The sequence below is a fragment of the Lycorma delicatula genome, chromosome 1 (genome assembly GCF_047948215.1).
Source record: "Lycorma delicatula isolate Av1 chromosome 1, ASM4794821v1, whole genome shotgun sequence".
Lineage (NCBI taxonomy): Eukaryota > Metazoa > Arthropoda > Insecta > Hemiptera > Fulgoridae > Lycorma > Lycorma delicatula.
In genome coordinates this window covers 272,174,193-272,197,706 of record NC_134455.1, presented here as the reverse complement: position 1 = coordinate 272,197,706, position 23,514 = coordinate 272,174,193, and the positions used below count along the sequence as shown (strand labels likewise).

Sequence of the window (23,514 nt, the reverse complement as noted above, 5' to 3'; positions counted from 1 at the left end):
ACAATTACCATCACAGATACTATTCACAAGTATACTACTTATGAATTGAAAAGTGACTGCAACTTAATGACCCATTTCTATATATAATGTTGAATACTGAATTTAACTGCACTCTATTGTTACTAGATCTCAGCCCAAATCAATACATTAATTTCTAAATAGACTACTTAAAACTCATTGTAATATTTATATTGCATAAAGTCTGTTATAGATGAGTTTTGGTGAGGTTATAAAGAGACTACACAATCAGTAAATAGTATTTTGTTGTATTTTTTCTACTAAAAAATTATTCAGATATTTTTTATGATGACACCAGAATTTATGATTTAGAATCAGATTTATGGTGTGATTGGGGAAAACTACAACCCCCTACAAATTAGCTCTGACTAATTCAAGAATGTCTGTATCCATATTGAGGCAGTACACATATAATTTATTAACTAAACTAAACAATTAAAAATAATTAAGTTCCAGAAAAACTAAAAATAGATATAATCAGGAACCTTAAGTAAAGCAAAAGAAATTGATATTTTATTTCATATAAAATGTATGAAATTAAAAAAAATAAATAAAATAAAAGATGATTACAGTAATAACAATTAAATGCATATTAGAAAAAATAGTACTTATTTGACAAAGTGTTTCCAATATTGAAGAAGTAGCAGTGAAAAATCTGAGCGAGTGCAACATTAAAAGAAAGAAACATTTAGTGACAGTTCACAGCAAAATAATGTTTTTTTTTTAAACTGATAATTACTATAGTTTGTAATTTAACTTTATCAGATAATTACAATAAGAATCATTAAACAGAAAAAAAATCAACTTTAGTACACAAAATTACTAACAGTTTTGCGGAAATAGGCTTATTATTATTATCATCATCTTATAAAGAAAATTTAGTGGAACTGTAAAAAAAAAATGTAAAAACTATACATTCATAATTCAATTATGAGAAGAATCAACTTGTAATTATAACTTATAAAACACGAATACTATTGGCAAAAACAAAATAAAAACCACAAACTAATTTTCAAATTGTTAATAATTTACTAATGTCATTTATATAATTAAATAATTGTAACTCAATCACCATCCAGTATAAATTAAGTAATCAGATTTATTAGTATATTTTTTAGCAAAATATTTTCCATCTTCTGTTGGTGCTGAGAAAGCAAAATCATCCATAGACAAATAATAACTGAAGAAAAATGACTTTCTGAAAGCAGAAAACAATATTAATTAGATTTACTGTAGTTCCAAAGTACTTTGTACATTACAACATTCGTTATAAACATTTATCTGCTCAGCAATTTCAACTGAAAATTTTAGTACGTTATTTTATGCTAAATTCAAAAGTAATTACAAGGGCTGTTTTTTTTTTCAACCTCTGATCATGCATCTAAGTAAACAAGAGACAGGCAGGAAGGAGCCAGGTCTGTACAATTGTGCCCCCCCCCATTGCCGGCTCCATTGCATCAGCCTGAGCTGAGTTACAAGCAATTGAACATGGCCACTACAATCAATGCTCCTGCCAGGTGCGCTGCAAAGTGCAATACGTTTTTTTGCAAGCAGAATGATGTAGCACTGCTGAAATCCATCGCAGAATGAACCTAGTGTATGATGAAAACTTTGAATGCCATTACTATTTGATGGCACCCTTCCCAAGCATTACAAAAAACCAACCTTTGTAATCCAAGCAGCACAAGTATACTTATGAAAATGGCTCTGATAAAGTTTTCACCATATACTAGGCTCATTCTGCGATGAAGTTCATTATGATAGCACTCATTCCTGTATATGAATGGTGTAGGAAATTTAAAGGGCAAACAGACATCCATGACAAAGGTGGGCAAGGATGCAAGTCTGTTGCTACTGTATGCCTGGTTGAGCATGTTTATGATTTTGTCCGCAACAAAGAGATTTACAATAAGTGAACTTTCTACAGAAATCCCAGAAATTTCAAGATCTTCTCTGTACACAATTGTGACTAAAGACCTAGGATACCGAAAATTGTGTGTTGGGTCCAAAAAATGTTGAGTGACGATCACAAGACTCAGCGAATGGCATCAGCCTTAATGTTTCTCACATGTTATGATAACGAGGGGGAAGAGTTCTTAATGTCTATAGTTACTGGCCATGAGACTTGAATCCAGTATGACAATCCAGAAACCAAAAAATAGTCTTAAGTAGTGGCTACAGTTTTTTGGGACCATAAAGGTGCATGTTGGTAGACTTTATGGAGCAGAGGACAGCAATTAGAAAGGAAGTTTATTGTGAATTTTTACATTGCCTCCACAGAGCAATCCAGAACAAACAAAGAGGCATGTTCTTGTCTGGCACGGTTTTGATCCACAAGAATGCACAACCACACTGTGCCAACGTGATGCTAGACTGTCTCAAACAATTCAAGTGGGAAATTTTCAACCATCCGCCATACAGTCCAGATCTAGCAATTTTCACCTCTTTCAAGAATTGAAGACATGGTACGACATGGCGGACGGGCAACACTTTGCCACCAATGAAGAACTTCAGGAGGCTGTCAAGACACACCTTACCTCACTGGCAGCAAACTTCTTTATGTCACTGTCTATTTTTATAGCCCATTGGAAGGTGAAAAAAAAACAGCCCCTGTAAAATAGCAGAAACATGTTACCATATTTTCATTCATTTAAGTCACACAACGATTATGGTTTTTATAAGAAAATTACTGTTAATATCAATTGGAAGATTTGTTTTTCTGATATTAAAATGTCAAAAAGAAACAGGTTATTTAATTTGTAAACAGGTAAATGTTAAAGAATGTTTAGTTTACTCAGTAAAGTATATATGAGTCATTATTTGCATTTTCTTTTCAGTGTAGTGGTGGACCCACGTTTTATTGCAGGTCATAATACAACCCGAAAATGCCTCTTCTTCTTCCTCAAACTGATTCAGAAGCCACTGACATATGTCTTTCCAAATTTCTCTGTGCCTCAGTGAAAAGACACGGAACCCACCTAACAGTTTGTTGTATCCAAGAGTGTCTGACAATGCTGTATGCACATGCCCAATACTTATGCCTACCTCTGATGTAATTTCAGTGACAGTCACTTTCCAGAAGGTCACGAAAGCCCTGATTGTCATCATAGAAGCTGGTCCGCAGACTATGTGCATAACTTTAATTCTCCACTGCATCACGGCCACTTCAAAATCTTTTGGTCCATCAAACACTTGAGTTTTTGACTGGGTTGCATTTCCAAACTGCATGGAGTAGAGTAAAATTTTAGAAGAGTTGACACCTTTGTTGGCAAGAAATCAAATTATAATTTGTTGCGTAACAGATGATACCTCCTGCTGAAACATTCTGCTACTGATGTGGAAATGTGGCCTACGGACATAGCTGGCCAGTTGAAATGAACTTATATTTAAATGACCAACCACACACACAGTATGTCTGAAAAGTTCATGAACTTAATTTTTGTAGTCTATACAAGTAGTGCCATCTCTTGGACAACCACGGAACTATGTAGTACAATAACTGATGAGTGAGTGTACAAAATTTCTTCACGTTTCGTCACTCCAGTCTCGAGTTATATTTGGCCACGTACGTTCTGTTCATGTGACCTTGTGCAAGCTCGTGACATACAAAAAAGAACTGCAATAACATTTTGTTCCAAATTCAAAAATCTTTCTTTGATACTTATTGTATGATACAGCAAGCATTCAGTGATGAGGCTGCATCTCGTACTACAACATACACATAGTGGAAGTAATTTAAAGACAGTAGAGAGTCGATGGATGATGAAGAACAAAGAGGGAGGCCGTCAACAACTATTCACGACAAAAACATTGTGAAAGTGTGCGTGCAACGCACATCCATCCAAAGGGCTTGCACTGAGCAGTTGAGAGCGATCCCACAAAGTGATTTCTCCAGAGCCTCTGATGTGCTCTACTGATGTTGCAATGAGTGTATAACTAGAGAAGGGTTCTATGTAGAGAGCTGATTTGAGTAAATTCATTTATCTTTAAATCTTTATTTTTATTTAATTTAGTTTGGGAACTTTTCAGACATATTGTGTATGGTGGCCCAAGATAAACTGAACCCAAAGCAAGAGAATATAAATGAAATGTATATAATCCAAGTAGATGAAAGACAAAAATACTCTTAAATGGGTTTCTACAGGTATTGCTGGAAATGTTGACCACCATGGTCCAGGCACAGTTTGACCTGATGAATCACATTTAGTGCAACTTGCTGTAACTTGTCCCGTTGGATGTTGGTGATGGTATTGCATATATTTTGTTACAGTGTGTCAAGAGTTCATGGATTGCTCTGATAAATATTGCCCTTCGGGTTGCCCCAGAAATAAAAATCACTACTGGACAGATCAGACAACCATGGAGGCCATAGATCCTTTGAGAACAGTCCTGTCAGGTGTGAAAACTAGTGCACTGCTTCCAAGGAAGCTGTGCTGTTGTACCATCATGATGGTAATACATGATTGGTAATTGGAGATGGTAATACGTCATTCATCTGGTGTCAGTTGCTTTACGAAGGACTGGTAGATGTCGGCAGTGTAACACACTCTGTGTCTGAAGAAAATGAGTCCAATGATTCTTGACCCTAATACAGCATACCACACTCCACTCTTTACATCATGCAGTGGTAGCTTGAATATTTGTCATAGGTTTTCAACACACCAATATGCAAACTAACATAGTCACCAACATAGAACAGTGAAGCCTCATCTGTCGTGAAGTAGAGATATGGATCTAGTAAACCACTTTCGATCTCCTGCAACAGCCATGTGCAATCCCATACACGTTTATCATGGTCTATATGCTACAACTCTTGTAAAACCATGATCTCATATGGCTTCAAGTTCAGGTCTTTTAGAATGCTCGAGCATGTTGTTCACTGGAGAATATCTTCCTTCTATGCCTCTCCTTTTTACAGGTGGGTATGAATGCTTCTTATCAAGCACATCCAGTTCGCTCAGATTTCTTTATGAGCTCGTGTATGGATGACTTGGCAAATGGATCACTATTGAACAGTGCACGTAATTCTTCATGCCCTCCTTTGATCGATCTGCCCTGTACATAATATTCCTTGATGATAAATATTCTGGCATACTTCATTAGCAGCATATTCATATTTACATTGGTGGTTGACTTTATCTCAACCGCTTTCCTTCACAGTTTCAGGTCGTCTTTCCCACTCCAGCGTTTTCACCAATCACCATTCAAGGTCAATGTGCGTCACAGCTTGCTGCATGGCATTTGAAATGTTTCTGCTTGTTGCTATTTTAAATACATGATGGGGCAGAGTCCCCATAAACAGCGTCCAACTCTGTTTTAATTTGTGTAGGCATATTGCCTTTCAAATGCAAGTATTTAATCACGGCATGATAATCAATTTTTCCATTTTCACAAAAACTCAAAATGACTTAAACAATAATACTGATAAACATAATTTTTGTTTCCTAACATGCAATATATGATTTGGTTAGGGATTTAAATTTATCAAAAAATCAAGCTGAACTGTTATGATCAAGACTGCAAGGTTGGAATTTACTTCAAAAAAATACAAAGATTTTGGTCTTTCAAAGCCAACAAAAAGAACTTTCTTAGTATCTTTATTAATGAAAATAATTTGGTTTATTGCATAAATATTGATGAGCATATGTTGCACTTAGGACAAGTTCATAAACCTGAGGACTGGTGCCTTTTCAGAGATTTGTCCAAGTATAGTTTAAAAGTGGTTCTACTAAACAACAGTAACAAATATCCTTCAATACCAATTGTTATGGTATTAATTTGAAAGAGACATATGATGTGATAAACGACGTTCTTGAAAAAATAAATTATAAAAAACATAGCTGGAACATATGTGGTGATTTGAAACATATAGCTAATTTGTTAAGCATGCAGTTAGGCTACATTAAGTACATCTGTTTTCTTTGCAAATGGGACAGCCAAGCTAGGCATAACATTATGTTACCAAAGAGTGGAAAAAAGGAGACAACTTAACTCCAAATGGATAAACATTATTCATGAGCCCTTAGTTGAACCCTAAAAAATATTTGACCCCCTCTCCATATCAAACTAGGACTAATGAAAATTTTTGTAAAAGCAATGAAGAAGGATAGTCCCAGATTTTTTTGTATATCAGGCAGAAATTTCTGAATGTAAGTAAAGGAAAAATTAAAGAAGGAATATTTGTTGGTCCTCAAATAAGAGAGTTCGTCAATGATGTATTTAACTCAATGTTAAATAATGTAGAAAGTGCAGCTTGGGCTTCATTTAAAGATATTTGCAAAAATTTTCTTGGCAAAAATCCAACAATTACCACGATATTTTTAATCAACTTCTTACTTCATATGCTACGAGATGTAATATGTCTTTGAAAATACATTTCCTCCACTCACATCTGGATTTTTTCCTGGACAACATCAGAGATGTAAATGACGAACACAGTGATCATTTCCACCAAGACATTTCAGTAATGGAAAGAGGCTATAAAGGGAAACGGAATACTAACATGCTAGCTGATTACTGTTGGACATTAATTCAGGATGTGCCTGAGGCTATTTATAAAAGAAAAGCATCAGCAAAATCATTCTAACACAGGTATGGCCATGCAAAATTGTACATTTTTAACTATATTTTTTCTTAATTTTTTTTAATGCATAATTTATTTAAAACTAAGGATGATAGAAAAATTGTATTTACAGATCTGTAATGTACGCAAAAAACAATTCAAGAAATGGTATCACACTTAGAGAAACATTAAAAAAATGTTGTTTTTATCTATGAGTGTTATCAAACAACTGAGTGCCCAAAATGGCTGAAATTTTAGTGAGTACCTTTCAACGCATGCACGAATACATTCCCTAATTTTTGTTGAAGAGTGCTGCCATCTTCATGTTGAGGCTCAAAAATTTTCAGACAACCCTCGTATTTTTATAATGAATTAAAATAAATTAAAAAAAACAATTTTAGGAAAGATACAATAAAACTGCTGAGTTGGTTGATAGCTATCAATAGTAACCAATACAGGTGTGCATTGGCAGATGAAAGTTTCTTTGCTAGCTAACACTAGAGCGAATAATTGATAAGCAACATTATTGCTGCTACTAATATACACTGCTTCTATCCACTGAAATAGATGGTGATTCAATAATCTAACCACCTCATAGACAAGTGAGAGGATTGATTTCATTTATATTTTCCAAAATTTTTGTGAGTGAAATTTGAACACAATCTCAGTTGTTTCAACTGCTTGAACTTGCTGATAAATCTCTGATCTGGTAAAGCAACAGCCACTGATCTAGCAGCTAGAATGCTCTTGCTTGCTTACAAATGGCCAGTAGGCTTTTACACAGGAAGCTCGATAGCTTTCTTCAGCCCAAGGGCTGCAGGCTTAACAGATTTTTACATCTATAATGATTCCACTGTAACAAACTGGCTGCAGTAGACAGCAAAAGATTCCAGTCCATCCTACTGAACTCAATCAAAAGTTGTAATTCACGACTGATAGTTCTTCTCAAACTTGTTAAACATTCCACTACTGTCCCTGCTATATACATTTTCTTTATGCTCATTATCTAAATCTCTCAAGGAAGTAGACTTAATAAACTACTTTCAAAGATTTTAAATAAATGCAATTAAAAACAAACTTAAAAACCAATCACAAAAACACATGCACCTAAGCACTAGCCTAAAATTAAAAGTTAAAAATAGCCTAGTAATCAACAGAAAATTAGTAAGAAAACTAAACTCACATGCAAGCACATCAACACAGACTAACAATATGTGATAAGAAAACTGTAAATTCTATAGAGTAATTTAACTTAATAAGAAAGATTAGGTTTTCCCTGTCTGACAACAATTGGGAAAACATAAATTGTTGAATACATCCTTTATATTAAAAAAAATTTAGCAAGTCATATTAACTAATCAATATAAAATGTTGAGAATCATTTTATAAATAAAATACCAGTGCAGAAAACCAGTTTAATTGCAGATAAACAAACACCATATGAGTGTTTTGATTAAACAATACCTCATTGTGTCAACAAGCCGAGATGCAATTCCTTGTCTACGATGAATAGGATGAGTCCAAATTCGACTGATACCACACTTAACCGGGAATGAATCCTCAGAACAAATGTCAATTTCTTCTTCACTTATGAGCATTTTGTGTGCATGACTGATCTGTGTTGAAACAAGACAGCCAACAATATGATTCTTAGTAATGTACAAATATACCTGGAATGAGAAAAAATGAAATTTAATACATTAATACTTTTATTAAGTAAAGGGAAACATACATAAACATTTGTGCAATCCTTTAGCTGATAAGTTTAATCTTCTAAGGATATGGTTTTTTCACCCTTAACACAATCACTGTTATCTCCAAAAAATAATGTATTAGCTTTCTTGTTTACCATTACATTACAGAAAACCATTATACTCATATGTACTTACCAGAAAAAAGGTTTGAACAAAAAAAAAAACATACAACACAGTAGTTGTATTATATATAAATAATAAATTCAATTTATCATAGAATGAATGAACTACAGTTTACATTAATTCCATGCAGTTTCTTTAACACAACTGACTAGTAATATTTAAAACTTCCCGTACTGAAAAGTTTAGTTTAGAATCTTTTTTATTTGTTAATAGTAATTATTTAAATTGTTGCATTGACTTATAAATTACCTATTATTATTCAGGTTATGTAATAATAATGAAAATAAAAATAGTAGTTTTTAATATAAGAAAATAATATCTTTGTGACAAACTCAGTACATGTTATTAAAAATTTATTTAAGAAAGACTAAAATTTAAAGGTCTTTCAATCAGTTTACACAGCTCCTTTTGGACGCACTTGGCTCCTGATAATTCAGTGGCTCCATACACACTATATTATATATATAGTGGCTATATTATATATTATATAGTGGCTCCACACTACATTCAGGCAGTCTTCTTCTAGCAATCTTAACGAATTCAATGTACAAACACATATTCTTTAACAATGTATCATTTACAGAATCATTAAAAGTATTTATATACACTTATGCATAATCTTGTATTATTCATTCAAACATTAAAGGATCACATCTATATTTATTTATTGTTTGAACCAACAGTAAATGCATAGAGTAATTACCCTAACTGAGGTAATACACCAAGGCAGATACTACCTCGACAATCTTAATAATGTTTGTCTCATCATTAAGAAATCTAATACATTATCTCATTACAAAAATAGAAACAGATTTATAAAAGATACATAAACAAAATTTAAAAAATAATAGAAAACATGAGTTAATTTAGTGGAATCTTAAAAGCTATTAATAAAAAATACCATAAGTGCTGTCAAAAACACAATAAAATTATCTGTTTTTAAGTGTGGAAATACATATAGCCCACTGGGTTGGTACAGTGGTTAACACCATCATCATCACAAATCAGTTGTTTAACAGCTGATTTTTGAAGTTGAAGGTTCTAAGGTTTAAATCTTAGTAAAAGTTAGTTGCTCTAATAAAAATTCAAATACTAGACGATGGATACCAATGTACTTTGTTTTTTTTTTAGCCTCCGGGACCACCATTGTTAGGTATTGCTTCAGAGGATGAGATGAAATGGCAATTTTGTACCATGTGAAAATGCCATGTCTGACTGGGATTCAAACTTCGGATGAAAGGCAGAGACACTACCACTCGTGCCACAGAGACCAGCACTTAGGAATCATCAGTCTGAGATTGTACAAGAATACATAAAATGATTTTCATTTCATACACCTCACCCTCATCTCATTGGTCCATTGAGAGTTGCTTATTGTTCACTAGTTGAATAAATTGCAACATATACATTAGGAAAATAAAATATGTGTAGAGATGTATTACTCATTATTATTGTCATTATTCAATGACAATATGGAGACTTTTATGGTACACATACAATTAGAAAATTATCAAACTATAACAATAATTTAAATGAATCATTTGAATAAAATGGAATTTACACTTCTATTAAGCTGTTATGGTTTTTATCGAGTCAAACATTTTCTACTTCTTCATAAAGAGAGTATTGGAATGTCCCTTTTTTAATTATCATAACTGCAAAATATTTTGAATAACTTCTGCATTGTCTAAGATCAGACTAAGATTTGATGACTGTAATCTATTAAATAAATTTTTTATTATCTCTAAAATGAAAATAATAAAAAAATATATGAAAATTAAATAAAGCACAATGAAAATAATAATAATAATAATAATAATAATAATAATAATAATAATAATAATAATAATAATAATAATAATATTATTATTATTATAATAATAATAATAATAATAATATAATATAATAATAATAATAATAATTTACAAGATCAGTATAGCAGGCCTGAGTACAGGATTTTTACCAATTATTATGAAAGTAGGAAAAAATATAATAATGGGAGGAATCTAGAAAGAGACAATAAAAGAAACCTTTCTATTAAAGCTAACACGTCTGTTTAACAATTGTATTTTTTGTTAGACTGCCTGCTGGCACACAATGAACACCTGTTCATTATGGCACACAATGACAAGAGATCAGGTTTGAAATTCATGGGAACAAAAGCCTCGGTCTTCATTCTCACACCTCTACTTGGGTCCGGTCCAGCAGGTAAAGAGGCTAGAAGCATAAATATCCCTGGACGACCAGCTACAAATGAGTACAAGCAAGATGTTACAACATCAGTCCCACAAGGGTACTTCTGCAAAGAGAAGCTCGAGACTAGATGTTATGACATCAGTTCTGAGAGGAGAGGCTTTAAGATGTGAGTTGTGTGAGTTTGGTAGAGTTCTGCGAACCAGTCCAGCGAGGTGAGTCTGCGAAACATCAGTCAACGAGAGCATTTTGTGGGGTGGACAGTGAAGGAGCAAATTTCCAGTATTAATTAATTTCAATACGATTAAGGTGACATCACGAGTAATTTAGTAAACAGGAAATACTATCGGTAAGTTACTGTAAAACTATAAGTGAAAGAAATAATGTACTAAAAATTCATTTGTAAACTGTTAGGGTAGTTTTATTTATGGACAGCAAAGGTACAAGTATTTGTAAGTGAACTTTAAACAATTGTTTATTAATACAAGACTAGTGGTTAAAAAGGGTTAAGACTAGTGGTTTCTTTTGTTAATGGGTCTGAATTCTGGTCTTCTACATATCTACCTGGAATAAATTCCAAACGATTTATTTTAAACTTTATCTTGTGTCTAATCTCTATTTATTATTTACTATTGATATTGATTTCATACTAAAGATTTCATTTTCCTCAAAAGCATCAAGATTTGGTACAAGATGAGTTTCGTTCCATCTTACACTTCCTCTATCTCCCACGATAAACTTTTCATAATATTTTAAGTGTTGGTACTTAATGTTTCAAGTGCTTAATGTTCTGTTCTTACAATTTACTTTCATTTGTTATTCATACTACAGTTTACATGCAGTTCAGCATGATAAAAAAAAAAAAATATTAAAATTATTTTGAAAGTATTATATTTAATTTTTTACTAGAGTATAAACAAGATATTTCATAAAAGAACAAAATTCATAAAAATAACCACTTGCCTTTAAGTTAGACATAACACGATGTTCCTCAGTAGTATAGCCAAGTTCTTCGTCAATAACTTTAAGTATACCACGTACCTTTTTCCACCATATTTTGTTATCAGTTGTCACAAGAATAATTCTATCAAGCCCATATTGACCAACTACTTTTTCATTACGCCAACCCTAAAAAAAATTTACCAAAGCAGTATTTCAATTGTATAAATCAATTTTCATATATGCATCAACAAATTTTTAAATAATGAAAAAAATTTACATTAATTTTTTTAACAAAACATAAAAAATGTAAGATGTTTAACTAAAGCAAATGTAAATTTTATAGCTGTTTATTAGCAACAATTTCGTTAGTCTGCAGTATAGGAACTACTACTATCGACTTTATTATAAATCTAGCCACTAAAATATAAAATGAAGGACACAACTAATGAATTATGTATAATTTATATCTAGTAATTTCAGAGAAGATCTGATTTTAGTTAGGCAAGACAGATCTTTTTAAATACAAAATTTCAAATATACCTACTTGTTAAAGATGAAAGTAAAGTGTTAAAAATAAACTCTGATAGCATGGAAAAGAGAACAAAAACAATTTAAAAACAATAAAACAAATCAAAATATTACACACACCATTGTAAGTGTTTCTTTATGTTTCTGAAAATACTTCTTAGATTTTTATGTTAGCATTCAAAACAATTCTTATTTAAGTAATTCAGAAAAAAGTAAGTAGAGAAGATTATTATAGCTGATGATACATTTACAAATAAACAATCATTGGCTAATAAGTTAAGGGTATTTTCATAGTCCAAAATTTTAATTTGATTGATGAATTAATTCCACCACAGATGCTTACATGTGGGAATATAGAAATGGAATTTTTATAGATATGAAAAATGTCATGCAAACCTGGAAGCTTGGATGAAAGACCAACAAGCTACCACTCTGCAATGGACATTGGAAAACTTCTATAATATTAAAATGTTACTAAGCAGATATGAATCGTGGATATATTTGTTCATAATTCACATGGGTGATATTGGTTTTTCTGTTTTTGTTGTTTTGATTTTAATATAATTTTTAGTGAAAGATTTATTTCCTGGGTAGAGAGAGCTCTGATATTTTAACCAAGAATAGAGCATTAGAAATTAAAGATATACCACTTGAATCAGTAAGTTGCCTAGAAGAAATCGGTAAGTTGCCTAGACTGAATGCGCATTACACATAACATGACAATGAAGAAATATCCATAGATTTTAAAGAGTGTAATTGTTATCAAATCAAAGAAAGCAGCAACAGATAACATGAGATCTATCACAATATAGATTTAATCTCTCATGCACTGAAAATCGTTCCAAGTTTTTCTTTAAAATTTAAAACAACCCAGAATTAAGGCATGAGGAAAGATCTGAAAATACACTGTTCCTATAGTAAAAAAAGTGAAGTGATATCAAAGAAAGTAGTTGGTTACTTTCAACATCAGTATAATATTAAGTTTACAAATATTTACAAAATTTGAACGAGCTTACATAAATTTAAAAAATGCAATTTTGTCATTAATACCAGATGCTTGAAAGTCTTGAAATCTCTATGATACTTTTCATGTTCCATCTCATCATCAGGATCTCCCAACTGGTAAACAATTCCGCAAGTTGAACATTCTTTAGCACCAAAGTGCTTTTGCCCAGCATCAATTTGGTACTGATTCTCACTGATAGGGTGCCACTTTTTACCTGATGAATTGCACTGTTTTTTCTCCAGACTATGATTCGTTAAACTGAAATGATAACAAAAAATGAAGTGAAATAAAAGTTCAGTTACAAAGAAAAATTTTAAATGATATAATTGTTTTTAAACAAAGCAGACAAATAAGTACAATTTAAAAAACTCTACATAAATTTAATTTAACATTTGTTTTTAAAAGTAAAGTACTGTGAGAAATACAAATAGAATCTACATAATAAGCAAAATTATTTTTTTCATAGCATATCTAGTCCAATGGCAGTAAGTCTATTCACAACAGATATAATGGATTCAAAAATTTAATTTCAGTAATATTTCATCAATCCACTGTATATAAAAGTATCATATGTATGAGACAAGTATGATTACAAAAGATCATACCCAACTTCAGCTGGTTCTAATTATCAAACTGAAGAAAAGAATGCCCAGTGAAAGAAAGATAAGATTAATTACTCTTGTCTTTCTGAATCCAAATATGATTCTCATATTTTATAAATGACCTTCAAATAGCAACAAAAAAAGGTTCAAATTTTTATCATGGTCACACATTTCCTAAAATCTAGATAAAAAAACCCAATTCTTCAGAAAATAACATCTCATTAATTTTAATAGGCAAACTAATACTGTGAAATTATTGTTACAATGTCAGTAGCATGAAGCTTCTTAGTCAAGATTACAGAGCAGAGGAATAAATTCAATGGTGGCTTAATAAATTTGAGTTGGTTACATTTGTTAGGCTTGAGACCACCATCATAATATGTTCAATGAAAAACCAGCACAAAAAAATATCATTCACTGATAGGACAAAGAGCTTAACAGAAAAGGGAAGCCTACTGAAACAGTCACACATTCAAGATCACCACTGAAACTGTGCGAATAAATATTTGTTTAGTCCAAATCAGTACGGAAGTGTACCCGTTAGAGTTAGGAATTTAATTCAAAATTAACTGTTCACAACATTTAAACAAGATTACTATGCTTTACCTGTTATAAGATTCAGGGATTACATAAAATTTATTCACAGGACAAAATTAAACAATTTGAGTTCAGAACAGAAATTTTAGATAGGTGTAGATCATGATACAGAGATTTTAAACGAGTTTATTTTCATTGGTGACGCCGTTTCTGGAAGAGCATATCGACATTATGTTTGAATATGACACTGAACCTCCTCATGCTGTTATGGAACATCTACGTGACAGTCCAAATGTTAATCCATAGTGTGCAATTGAACGAACTCAGATACGTATTCCCTTATTTTTCTGGAAGAACTATGAGAAACAATTTTATGGACATGTTAGAAGGATGAACAGTGTCACAAGTATCAGAGAATTCCATTCTCATGTCAGATGGAGCTACTCCATATTTTGTCACATTCATGCAGGATTATGTACAAACATTTCCTCAGTGATGGGTCGGATGAAAAGTATACAGCATGGCCTCAATGGTCTCCAGATCTTACCCCTACAGATTTTTATTTGTGGAGTTTTGTCAAGACGATGTAAAGTATGCTCTGTTCAAACAGGAAATTTGGATCATTTAAAAGAACAGATCACCGAAGCTGTTTTGTCAATCACACCAAATGTTCTCTGTCATGTATAGCAAGAAATTGAATACTGTCTTAAAATCTGCAGGACAACTAAAGGAGTGCATATTGACATCTACAGAGCACACAAGATTTTTGGAGTCTCTTCATTTGGATGTACAAGAATAAATATAAATATATACATTAACATACTATTAAAAGTGGTTCTGTAATAATAAAAAAATTTAAGTTGTAAAAAGAACATAAATATCTGGTTGTGCAAATGACAAAGTTATCTTAGGAAGAGGCCTTTGTGGCAGAAATTAAAAAAATTAAATGTGCATTGGATTCATTTAATAATATTATCACTTAAGATACAATAGTTAGTAATAAATAATTTAGAATTATTTTTTGTTAAAACTTCAGATACCAATGGTCAACATAAAATTTGGAACTGAAAAGGGAGTAGTGTTCTGTACAGTACTTTATATGCTGAATCTAAATATGTATTCCAAAACAACCTATCACGTAACGTTCTTAAGTTACAACCCCTTAAATTTTTCTGTTCCACCACTCAGAAAAAACAATACATATAAGTTAGTACGTCTGTATATTTGCTTAATCACATCTGATTTATATTGTGATGTATGCTGTAGACCTATATTTGATACATAAGAGACAAATGTCATTTCATGTATAGACATGTCAGTGAGTCAAGTAATGAGTAATTCAACGTGATGAATTTTCTTCAGTATGAGTTCAGCACTTTATATGACTTGCTGTGTTCTTTAGTTGTGGTAGTGGTTTTATCATACACATATTATAAAGATTGTTCCAAAGTGATGCCATAAATTTAGTGAAAGAATTTTATGACAGAACTCTTTAATATTTTATTGAACATCAAAATTTGTTAAGTTGTGTGTGTTTCGCACTGTGTTTATATTGCACTCTACGGTGAAACAGTTTTATGAAGTATTTTAAGTAATTAAGTATTTATAAATTAAAACTTAATTATTTTTATAATTAAGTATTTCTGTAATATTTCAGTTTACTTTCATTCATTAAAACATTTTGAATTTTACAATGAATAAAAATCAGGCTTGTAAAAATTCTCCAAATATTTTTTATTATGTTTGCAGAGAATTCATTACGAAGTCAACAAAAACCAGTATCGAATCTGCTGAAAATTGCTTACAAACATTATTTTGACTATCCCTTGGAAGACCAAAATTAATCCTGGGCTCATGTAGCATGCATCAAGTACAATGTTAAATTAACACAGTGGTTAAAAGGAAGAGTATTTGCCTTTTGGCGTACCTATGATTTGGTGAGAGCCTACTAACCACTATGACTGCTACTTTTGCTTTGTAATGGTTTCAATTCAAACAATAAAAGCAGTATTGCATACCCAAATGTTCATTCAGCTATGAGACCAGTACTTCATAGTGTTGATTTCCCAATTCTGATCACTCCAACTTCTTGAAGAGATTTCTGATTCCCCAGAAGGCTCAACATCAGTTTAACTCAACTCAAATCAGTTTACCCCAGGAAAGGAAAATGTCAATATTTCCCTTGTCAAAGCAGATCGTATTATTTTACCCACCTCTACACATAAAACTAGGCCTGATGAAGAATTTTGTAAAACTATTAGAAAATAGTTTTTCACAATTAAGTGAAGCCAAATTAAAAGAGGGAATATTCATCGGGCCACAAATAAGAAAATTAATTCGTGAAAATATATTTGACAGCAAACTGAATCCTAAAGAATTAGAATTATAGAAGTCATTCAAAGGTCTCATTACTGGTTTTCTTGGAAACAATAAAGCTGAAAATCATGATCAGCTTATAAATGAACTCTTAGTGAACTACAAAAATTTAGTCTGCAGAATGTCATTGAAAATTCATTTTTTATATTCTCATTTAAACTTTTTCCCTTTAAACTTGGGTGATATCAGCGACAAACAAGGAAAAAGATTCCATCAAGATACAGGGTAATTCAGAGAAACTAAAAATTTTGAAAGTTGTGTTGGTAGCCGTGGGCGATTGGTACCACTTGATAAGTGGCGCCAGCCTCTCTAACCTAACCTGCCATCTAGTTGTCATGGATCCTTGGAGTGGTGCGCAACGTGCATTTGCTATCAAAGCGTTTTACAAAAACAATGACAGTGTGGAGGGAGTGCGTAATTTCGCCGTCATTTTAATCTGGGATGGCACGACCGTGTTCCATCAGCACATGCAATTAAAACATGGATATCTAATTTTGAGGAAACTGGTTCGGCAATGAAAAAGAAACCTCCAGGCCATGAGCGAACCGTCCGTACACCACAGAATGTTCAAGCTTTACAAGATGCTGTCACACGAAGTCCACATCGGTCATAACGTCGTCTCTCAGCATCTTCACAATTGCATAGTTCAAGTGTTCAAAGAATGTTAGTGAAGGACTCGCAATTCCATCCATACAAGTTGCAGATCGTCCAGGAACTGAAACCGAATGATGCAGTTGTGAACACAATTCTGTAATGTAATGTTTCAGAAGATAAAAAATGATAACGAAGAGTTTGTTCACGAACTGTGGATATCAGACGAAGGGCATTTCCACCTCAGTGGATTTGTTAACAAGCAAAATTTCAGATACTGGGGACAAGAAAATCATACGCAGCTACACCAGCGTCCGTTGCACAATTAAAATTTCCAGTTTCTTTGAATCACCCTTTATAATGCAGCTGGAACAACATTATCAAGACAGATGGGATGAATCTATGACGAGTATCTATTGCTGGATGATAAAAAGAGAAAACTTGAGTGAACACAAAAGGAAAATAAGGAAAAAGAAATTAAGGTAAACTTAAATGTCTGCAAAACAAAGGTACTAATTTTAATTATGTAAGAAGTTTCTTAATATTTTGAAGGATCATAACTAAAAATCTGAGGATGATGAAAAAAAATGATTTCATTTTAAGGTTCAGCATAAAAAATACATTCTAATTCAACTACTTTTATCTCAATTCTAATTTTTTTTTTCTTTTACCAGTGTATTTAATTCAGTTGAGTTAAACATTTAAAAAATGTATTTTTACAAGCGATTCAGAGAGATTTATTTTGAATTAAAGGCTGTGAACTTAATATATTTTATGCTAATTTTACAGTTATATTTTGTCTGAGAATTTTAAAGTATGTTAATTTTGAATAGTGTTCAAAATTTACATAATGAAAATTTAGAAAATTAATAATTATAATTATTATATTATTAATTAGAGAAAATTAAGAAAATGTCTTTAGGGATTAGGATTCAAGAATAATTATACAATTACTGTACAAGAAGCTAAACTTAAAAAATGAATATTTGCGCTATTACAAGAAACTTTTACTTACTAAACACAGTTTTTCAACATTAGGGGTAAATCTATTTAATTAATACAGCATTGAATGAATACATTATTTTAACAGCATGAAGTGGACTAAATTAAACTTATTTTGTAATTATGTATGGACTACACCTGTGAATCAGTAACAGATTAGATTATTAATCAGTTTATTGTAATTTATAATACTGTAAAATTATTGAGTATGTAAAAGCATTATTCATATTACCTGCTGTCGTATTTTATAAACGTGAAACAAAGAGGAAATGTAAGTTTTAAATAGTTTTTAAGATAGCTGGCATTAAATCTAAAAGATCATAATTTTGAAAATATATACTTTTTTTCAAATAATGTTTGAAGGTTACTTACAAAATGTATTAACAAAATTTGGATTCAATATTTTTAGTACAAAAAAGATGGAAGGGAACAACAAAAGGTTGAACAAAGTATTATTATATTAGCTGCAAGGCGAACCATAGGCACACCTCTGCAGTTAGCCCCTCTGGGCGGATTGCCCTGGTGGGTGGCCTCTTGAATGACATTATTATTAGGTGTCCAAAACTGATTACCTCTTATGTAAAAATGTTTTTTTTTTTTTAATAATGAAAATTGATCCAGGAAAAGAGAAAAAATATCAGCAAATCTTTCCAATTAAATTTGGTTTGGATCGGTTTAGGCATTTATTAAAGATTGCAAACTCTCAACATTTTCATCAAGATCCACAATATCCATGTGCAAATTCACTCAATACGTGGATGGGAAACTTAAAAATAAAATAAATTAATCAATCTATTATTTATATATTATATACAATTTAAGAAGCAAATTATCGTAATACAAAACTAACCTTCCTTGACAACAACAAACAAAATGTTGGCTTCAAAATCAATAAATCACTAAGGAGGATAAAAGGATTCAAAATTCTTCTTTTGCCTTTACTGTTTACCATTTGATCTAACCCATGTGTTTTTCCTATATGTATGTTTAATTGTAACTACAAGGCCAAAATAAAATCTTATATGATTCTAAATGGATATTCGACAGTATTTTCAGTATCAACTGATTTGTATTGAAAATAGTTGTGTTTTAAGATCTGCTACGATATTGACTGAATGAATTACAGTAGTAAAATTTATTAATTTATTTTATAATTATTACAAGACTGACTAACAATACAGCATTAGACAAATTTATTCAATAAGATTAACAGAAAAAGTGAGAATTTTTTAAAGAGTAAAAGAAAGAATGAAAATTTATAAAGTAAAAAGGCGAAAAATTTTTATTTTTACAAATAAAAAGGAGGAAATGAAACCTGAGTCTTAACATAAATTATAAATTATTTATGTATTACATTTAATTTATGAAACTAACCTTCTGACAAAATGTCAATGGATTCTGATGACCAAAAATGTTGAATAATATTTCCACCTTGGATCAGTACCTCGGCTAGAGGTTTAATTATTCTAAATATTTCATTATTAGTAGGTTCATTCAAATAAATAAAAGTCTTTATTTTGTTTATAATACAAACTATTTTTATTATGATCTTTGAACTTGTAATTCATATATATAAAACATTATTGTACTAATTAATTTAATTCGTAATAAACACATGGTGAGTCTTTGAAGGATGGAACAAGACTGAATAACAGTAGAGCATTAGACAAATTCATTTAATAAAAGTAACAAAAAACGTGAGAATTTATAGAAGAAAAAATAAAGAGTAAAGATTTAGAAACTGTAAGAAAAAAGTGAAAAATTTTTATTTTTACAAATAAAGAGGGAGGAAATGAAACCTGTCTTAACATAAATAATCAATTTTATGAAGAAAAACAATCAAACGATATATTCGATATATAATAATATAACAAGTGTACACCTGACCACCACAAAGTGTGTACTAACGAATTGAAATTTTCTGCTAGCGATAGATACATTTCAGTGCTAAGCTAAGGGGAACACACACATAAAAATGCCGTTTAGTAGGGTAGGATCTACGTATGTTCATGTGAAATCTTTTCTTCAGCGTTATATAGAATCATTTTCCTAAGTTTAGCCTTAACAAATATCCTGCATATGAATGTCATTCATATTTATACAGAGATAAAATCTCTTTTGGCAGATATATTTTATAAATAAATTAATAAATAAACAGCCTAACAATAAAGTAATAAAACAGAATTCATCAATTGATGGACATACCTCATTCCTTGACAACCATCTATCTGTCTTTGTTCATAATTATAATTTTTAAAAACTTATTAAATTAATGCAGTAGCATAAAAAAATATGGGGAATACTTTTGCTAATGATAGTTTACAGTTGTCAATTTTATAGTTTGAGCTGATTAAAATAACTATAGCCAAAATAACAATAAAATTTATTTTAATATTTTACTTTATTCTTAATTCTTCATGTTTTAATTATAAACACATGCATGCATGCACGCTCGCTTGCTCACTCACCCACCCCATATATATATATATATATATATAAATAATTTTTTTTTTAAACAGAATACCTACTCTATTAGCTTAGTACGTTTCTCAAATAACGGAAATGATTGTTTTGGAGTTGTTTCAGAATTTTCTTTACATGGTGAATCTAGATATCTAGTGACTGCACATTTTTATCTGAAATGAAAAACTACAGGTTAATTATAAATTATGAAAATAAACGTATTTTAATCAAAAGTAATTTTGTGATGTTTCTCTTCATGACAATCAATAGTGAAAATTATGTTAAACTTGAAATTAAATTTTTAATAACAACCTGAATCAAATTTATTGATTACTTGTGTTGCGTACATTTGTAGCCATCTTCAGCGATTGGTGTTGCTACTGTGCAGTTGATGTTAATGGAGTTAAAAAAAAGAGACTTCAAATCACAAACGCACTGCATGACCATATCCTGAATACATAAATTCTTAACTACAAAAATCACTTACAATAACATCAGAGTGAAAGACAATATAATCTTTCATCCATCATTGAAATCTGCCACTTAAGTGACTGAAAACATTATATGACTTTTTAAACATTACATTAAAAAAAAAGTAGGTTTGGTTAGTCATTAAAAACTTTTACAGAAACTCTCACTTCTCACAAACACCCTTAAAAATAAAGTTGACATTTTAAAACCAGGATGAATCCACTCAGCTCTACAGGTATCATGGACTAACCTCTTATGCTGTACTGAATGACCTGCCGGTCGTTCATAATCAGTTAAAAAAATTCCAAATATTAGATTTTAGGTAGCCATGTTGTCTTTAATCCAGCTACCTCTCAGGCCAAAAATTTAAACTAAAAACACTGTTCAGAACAGTCTTAACAAGTACACTTGTGTACATAAGTTTCTGATTTAACAGAGTAAAAGATTTTCAGTGCATTTTTTAAATTTGTTTTTGCAGTTAAATCTTTGAAATTTCATCAATACTTCTCTGGGATAAAAATACTAAGAATATGTTCACTCATATTTACTTACATTTAGTGTATCTGTTTTGTTTTTACCACAAATCAGTTAGTTATTTATTTACAAAATCTTATTTTTGAAAAATAATTTTTTTTAACTTTGACACCTATACTAATCAATAGAATTTACGAGTTTTATCTCAGTAAAATAAAATCCTCATTTTTGTAAGATACTTTTGCTAAACTACTCATAATTCTATCTTTACATATTTTTCCATCAGTACATTGCTACCTCTCTCCCTAGACAACTGCTGCAAACTAGTTTTATCAATGTATAGAAAATTCTATGCAGTAAAGAAATTCTCAATAACTGTGTGGATAGTAACACCTATTTTAATTCAATAAAATCACTTAATATAAATCACATCTTTTTCAAAGTTAAAGTTAAAGTTAACTACTTAAAAATACTGATTGCTATCAAATGTACTGACTATAACAAGTGAAGAGTGAATCAGGAGTAATCTGAAAAGGTTTTATTATTGTAGCAACATAAGTGACATAGATTTATTTATATTGTATTTAACTGAAACGCTAATTTAATGTATTATTTAGTTTAAAAAAGTAATATTTTAATTAATAAAATAATTTATTTACTTTTTTTAAGCTACGAGTATCTACATCCTTCTTAACATTTTGTAAAGCATTTTCAAAGTATGATTCAAAGAGTTTCCTCCACATTTGTTATCCAACTGATGAGATAAATATAACTTAATTATTCCCCAGAATGAGTTGTCGGGTATTAAAAGTCAGGGCTTTATGGTGGTCATTGGGTCTTTGAAATGGAGGCCAATGATTCTTGAAACCACGGCCAATCCAGCAACCTGGAAACTGTTCATTTAGAAATCATACATTTGAAGAACAAATAGAGTTGGAGCCCCATCTTGCTGTATCCAGACACATTTCATGATACCATTCTCTTGCAGTTGAGCTATTAACCATCTTTCCAACATTTGCAAATAAGAATCACCAATTACATACTCTTCAAAAAAATATGGTCCTAACAAATATTGCGATGTCACTCTGGCCCTTATGATGACATGTAGGAATTCCTTTCCAGCTCAAATGCAAAATGAGGACTCACCTTAGCTCAGAAAACCCAATTCCTGGTTCATGAGCTGCAATAAATTGCTCATTTAAAAAAAAATACACTTCTGAATGGGGTACTGCACTTGGGATAATCATTCTAATAAAGCACAGTAGGATGCAGCATACTGCATATCACACTATATATCCATCCAATAATTCATTCACATAAGTTGATTGAAATGATATAACTCACTTGTTTATAACAGATGTACTTGAATACTGCTAAATTGATTAGGCAATGGTGACACATGTTTGCTCATATTTTCTTTCATCCCTACATTGTCTTTAACACTGATAGAAGCAAACGTATGTCTCTCTCAAACATTGTTTTCCCAAGTGTCACCATTCATGCACTTCATATTCACCAGCCGCTCCTCAACACTACTACTGTGTCCAATCATATCAGCTACGAGTTTGTTGTAAGAGAGCAAGTGAGTGTCCTAAGTGACCTTTAAAACAGGGATGCTAACCATGGTAAAGAAATTACTTCTAGCAACTGAATTCTGTGCATTTTCAAAACAGTGGCAAAATGTTAACTGCAGAATATAGCACAAAAACTTCCCAACCCCACTAGCAACATGTTAACTGCAGGATGAGAAAAAGGATTTCCCCAACCCCATTAGCAACATCTTAATTGCAGGATGGGACATGAGGACTTCGTTTACATACTATACAGCACATACTTCTTTAAAAAAAAATTATAGTTAACTGCTTTCCAAAA

General features: G+C 31.3%; 1 protein-coding gene across 1 annotated transcript; it reads right to left on the bottom strand.

The window, feature by feature from the left end:
- Positions 1-1,086: 1,086 nt before the first annotated feature.
- On the bottom strand, positions 1,087-22,889 carry LOC142317827 (N-acetyltransferase ESCO2-like). The gene is made up of 5 exons (XM_075354378.1): positions 22,789-22,889; positions 13,171-13,384; positions 11,614-11,778; positions 8,045-8,250; positions 1,087-1,216 (listed from the first exon to the last, which is right to left on the bottom strand). Exons 1-5 carry the CDS (start codon positions 22,887-22,889, stop codon positions 1,087-1,089), a joined length of 816 nt encoding a protein of 271 aa, XP_075210493.1.
- Positions 22,890-23,514: the final 625 nt, after the last annotated feature.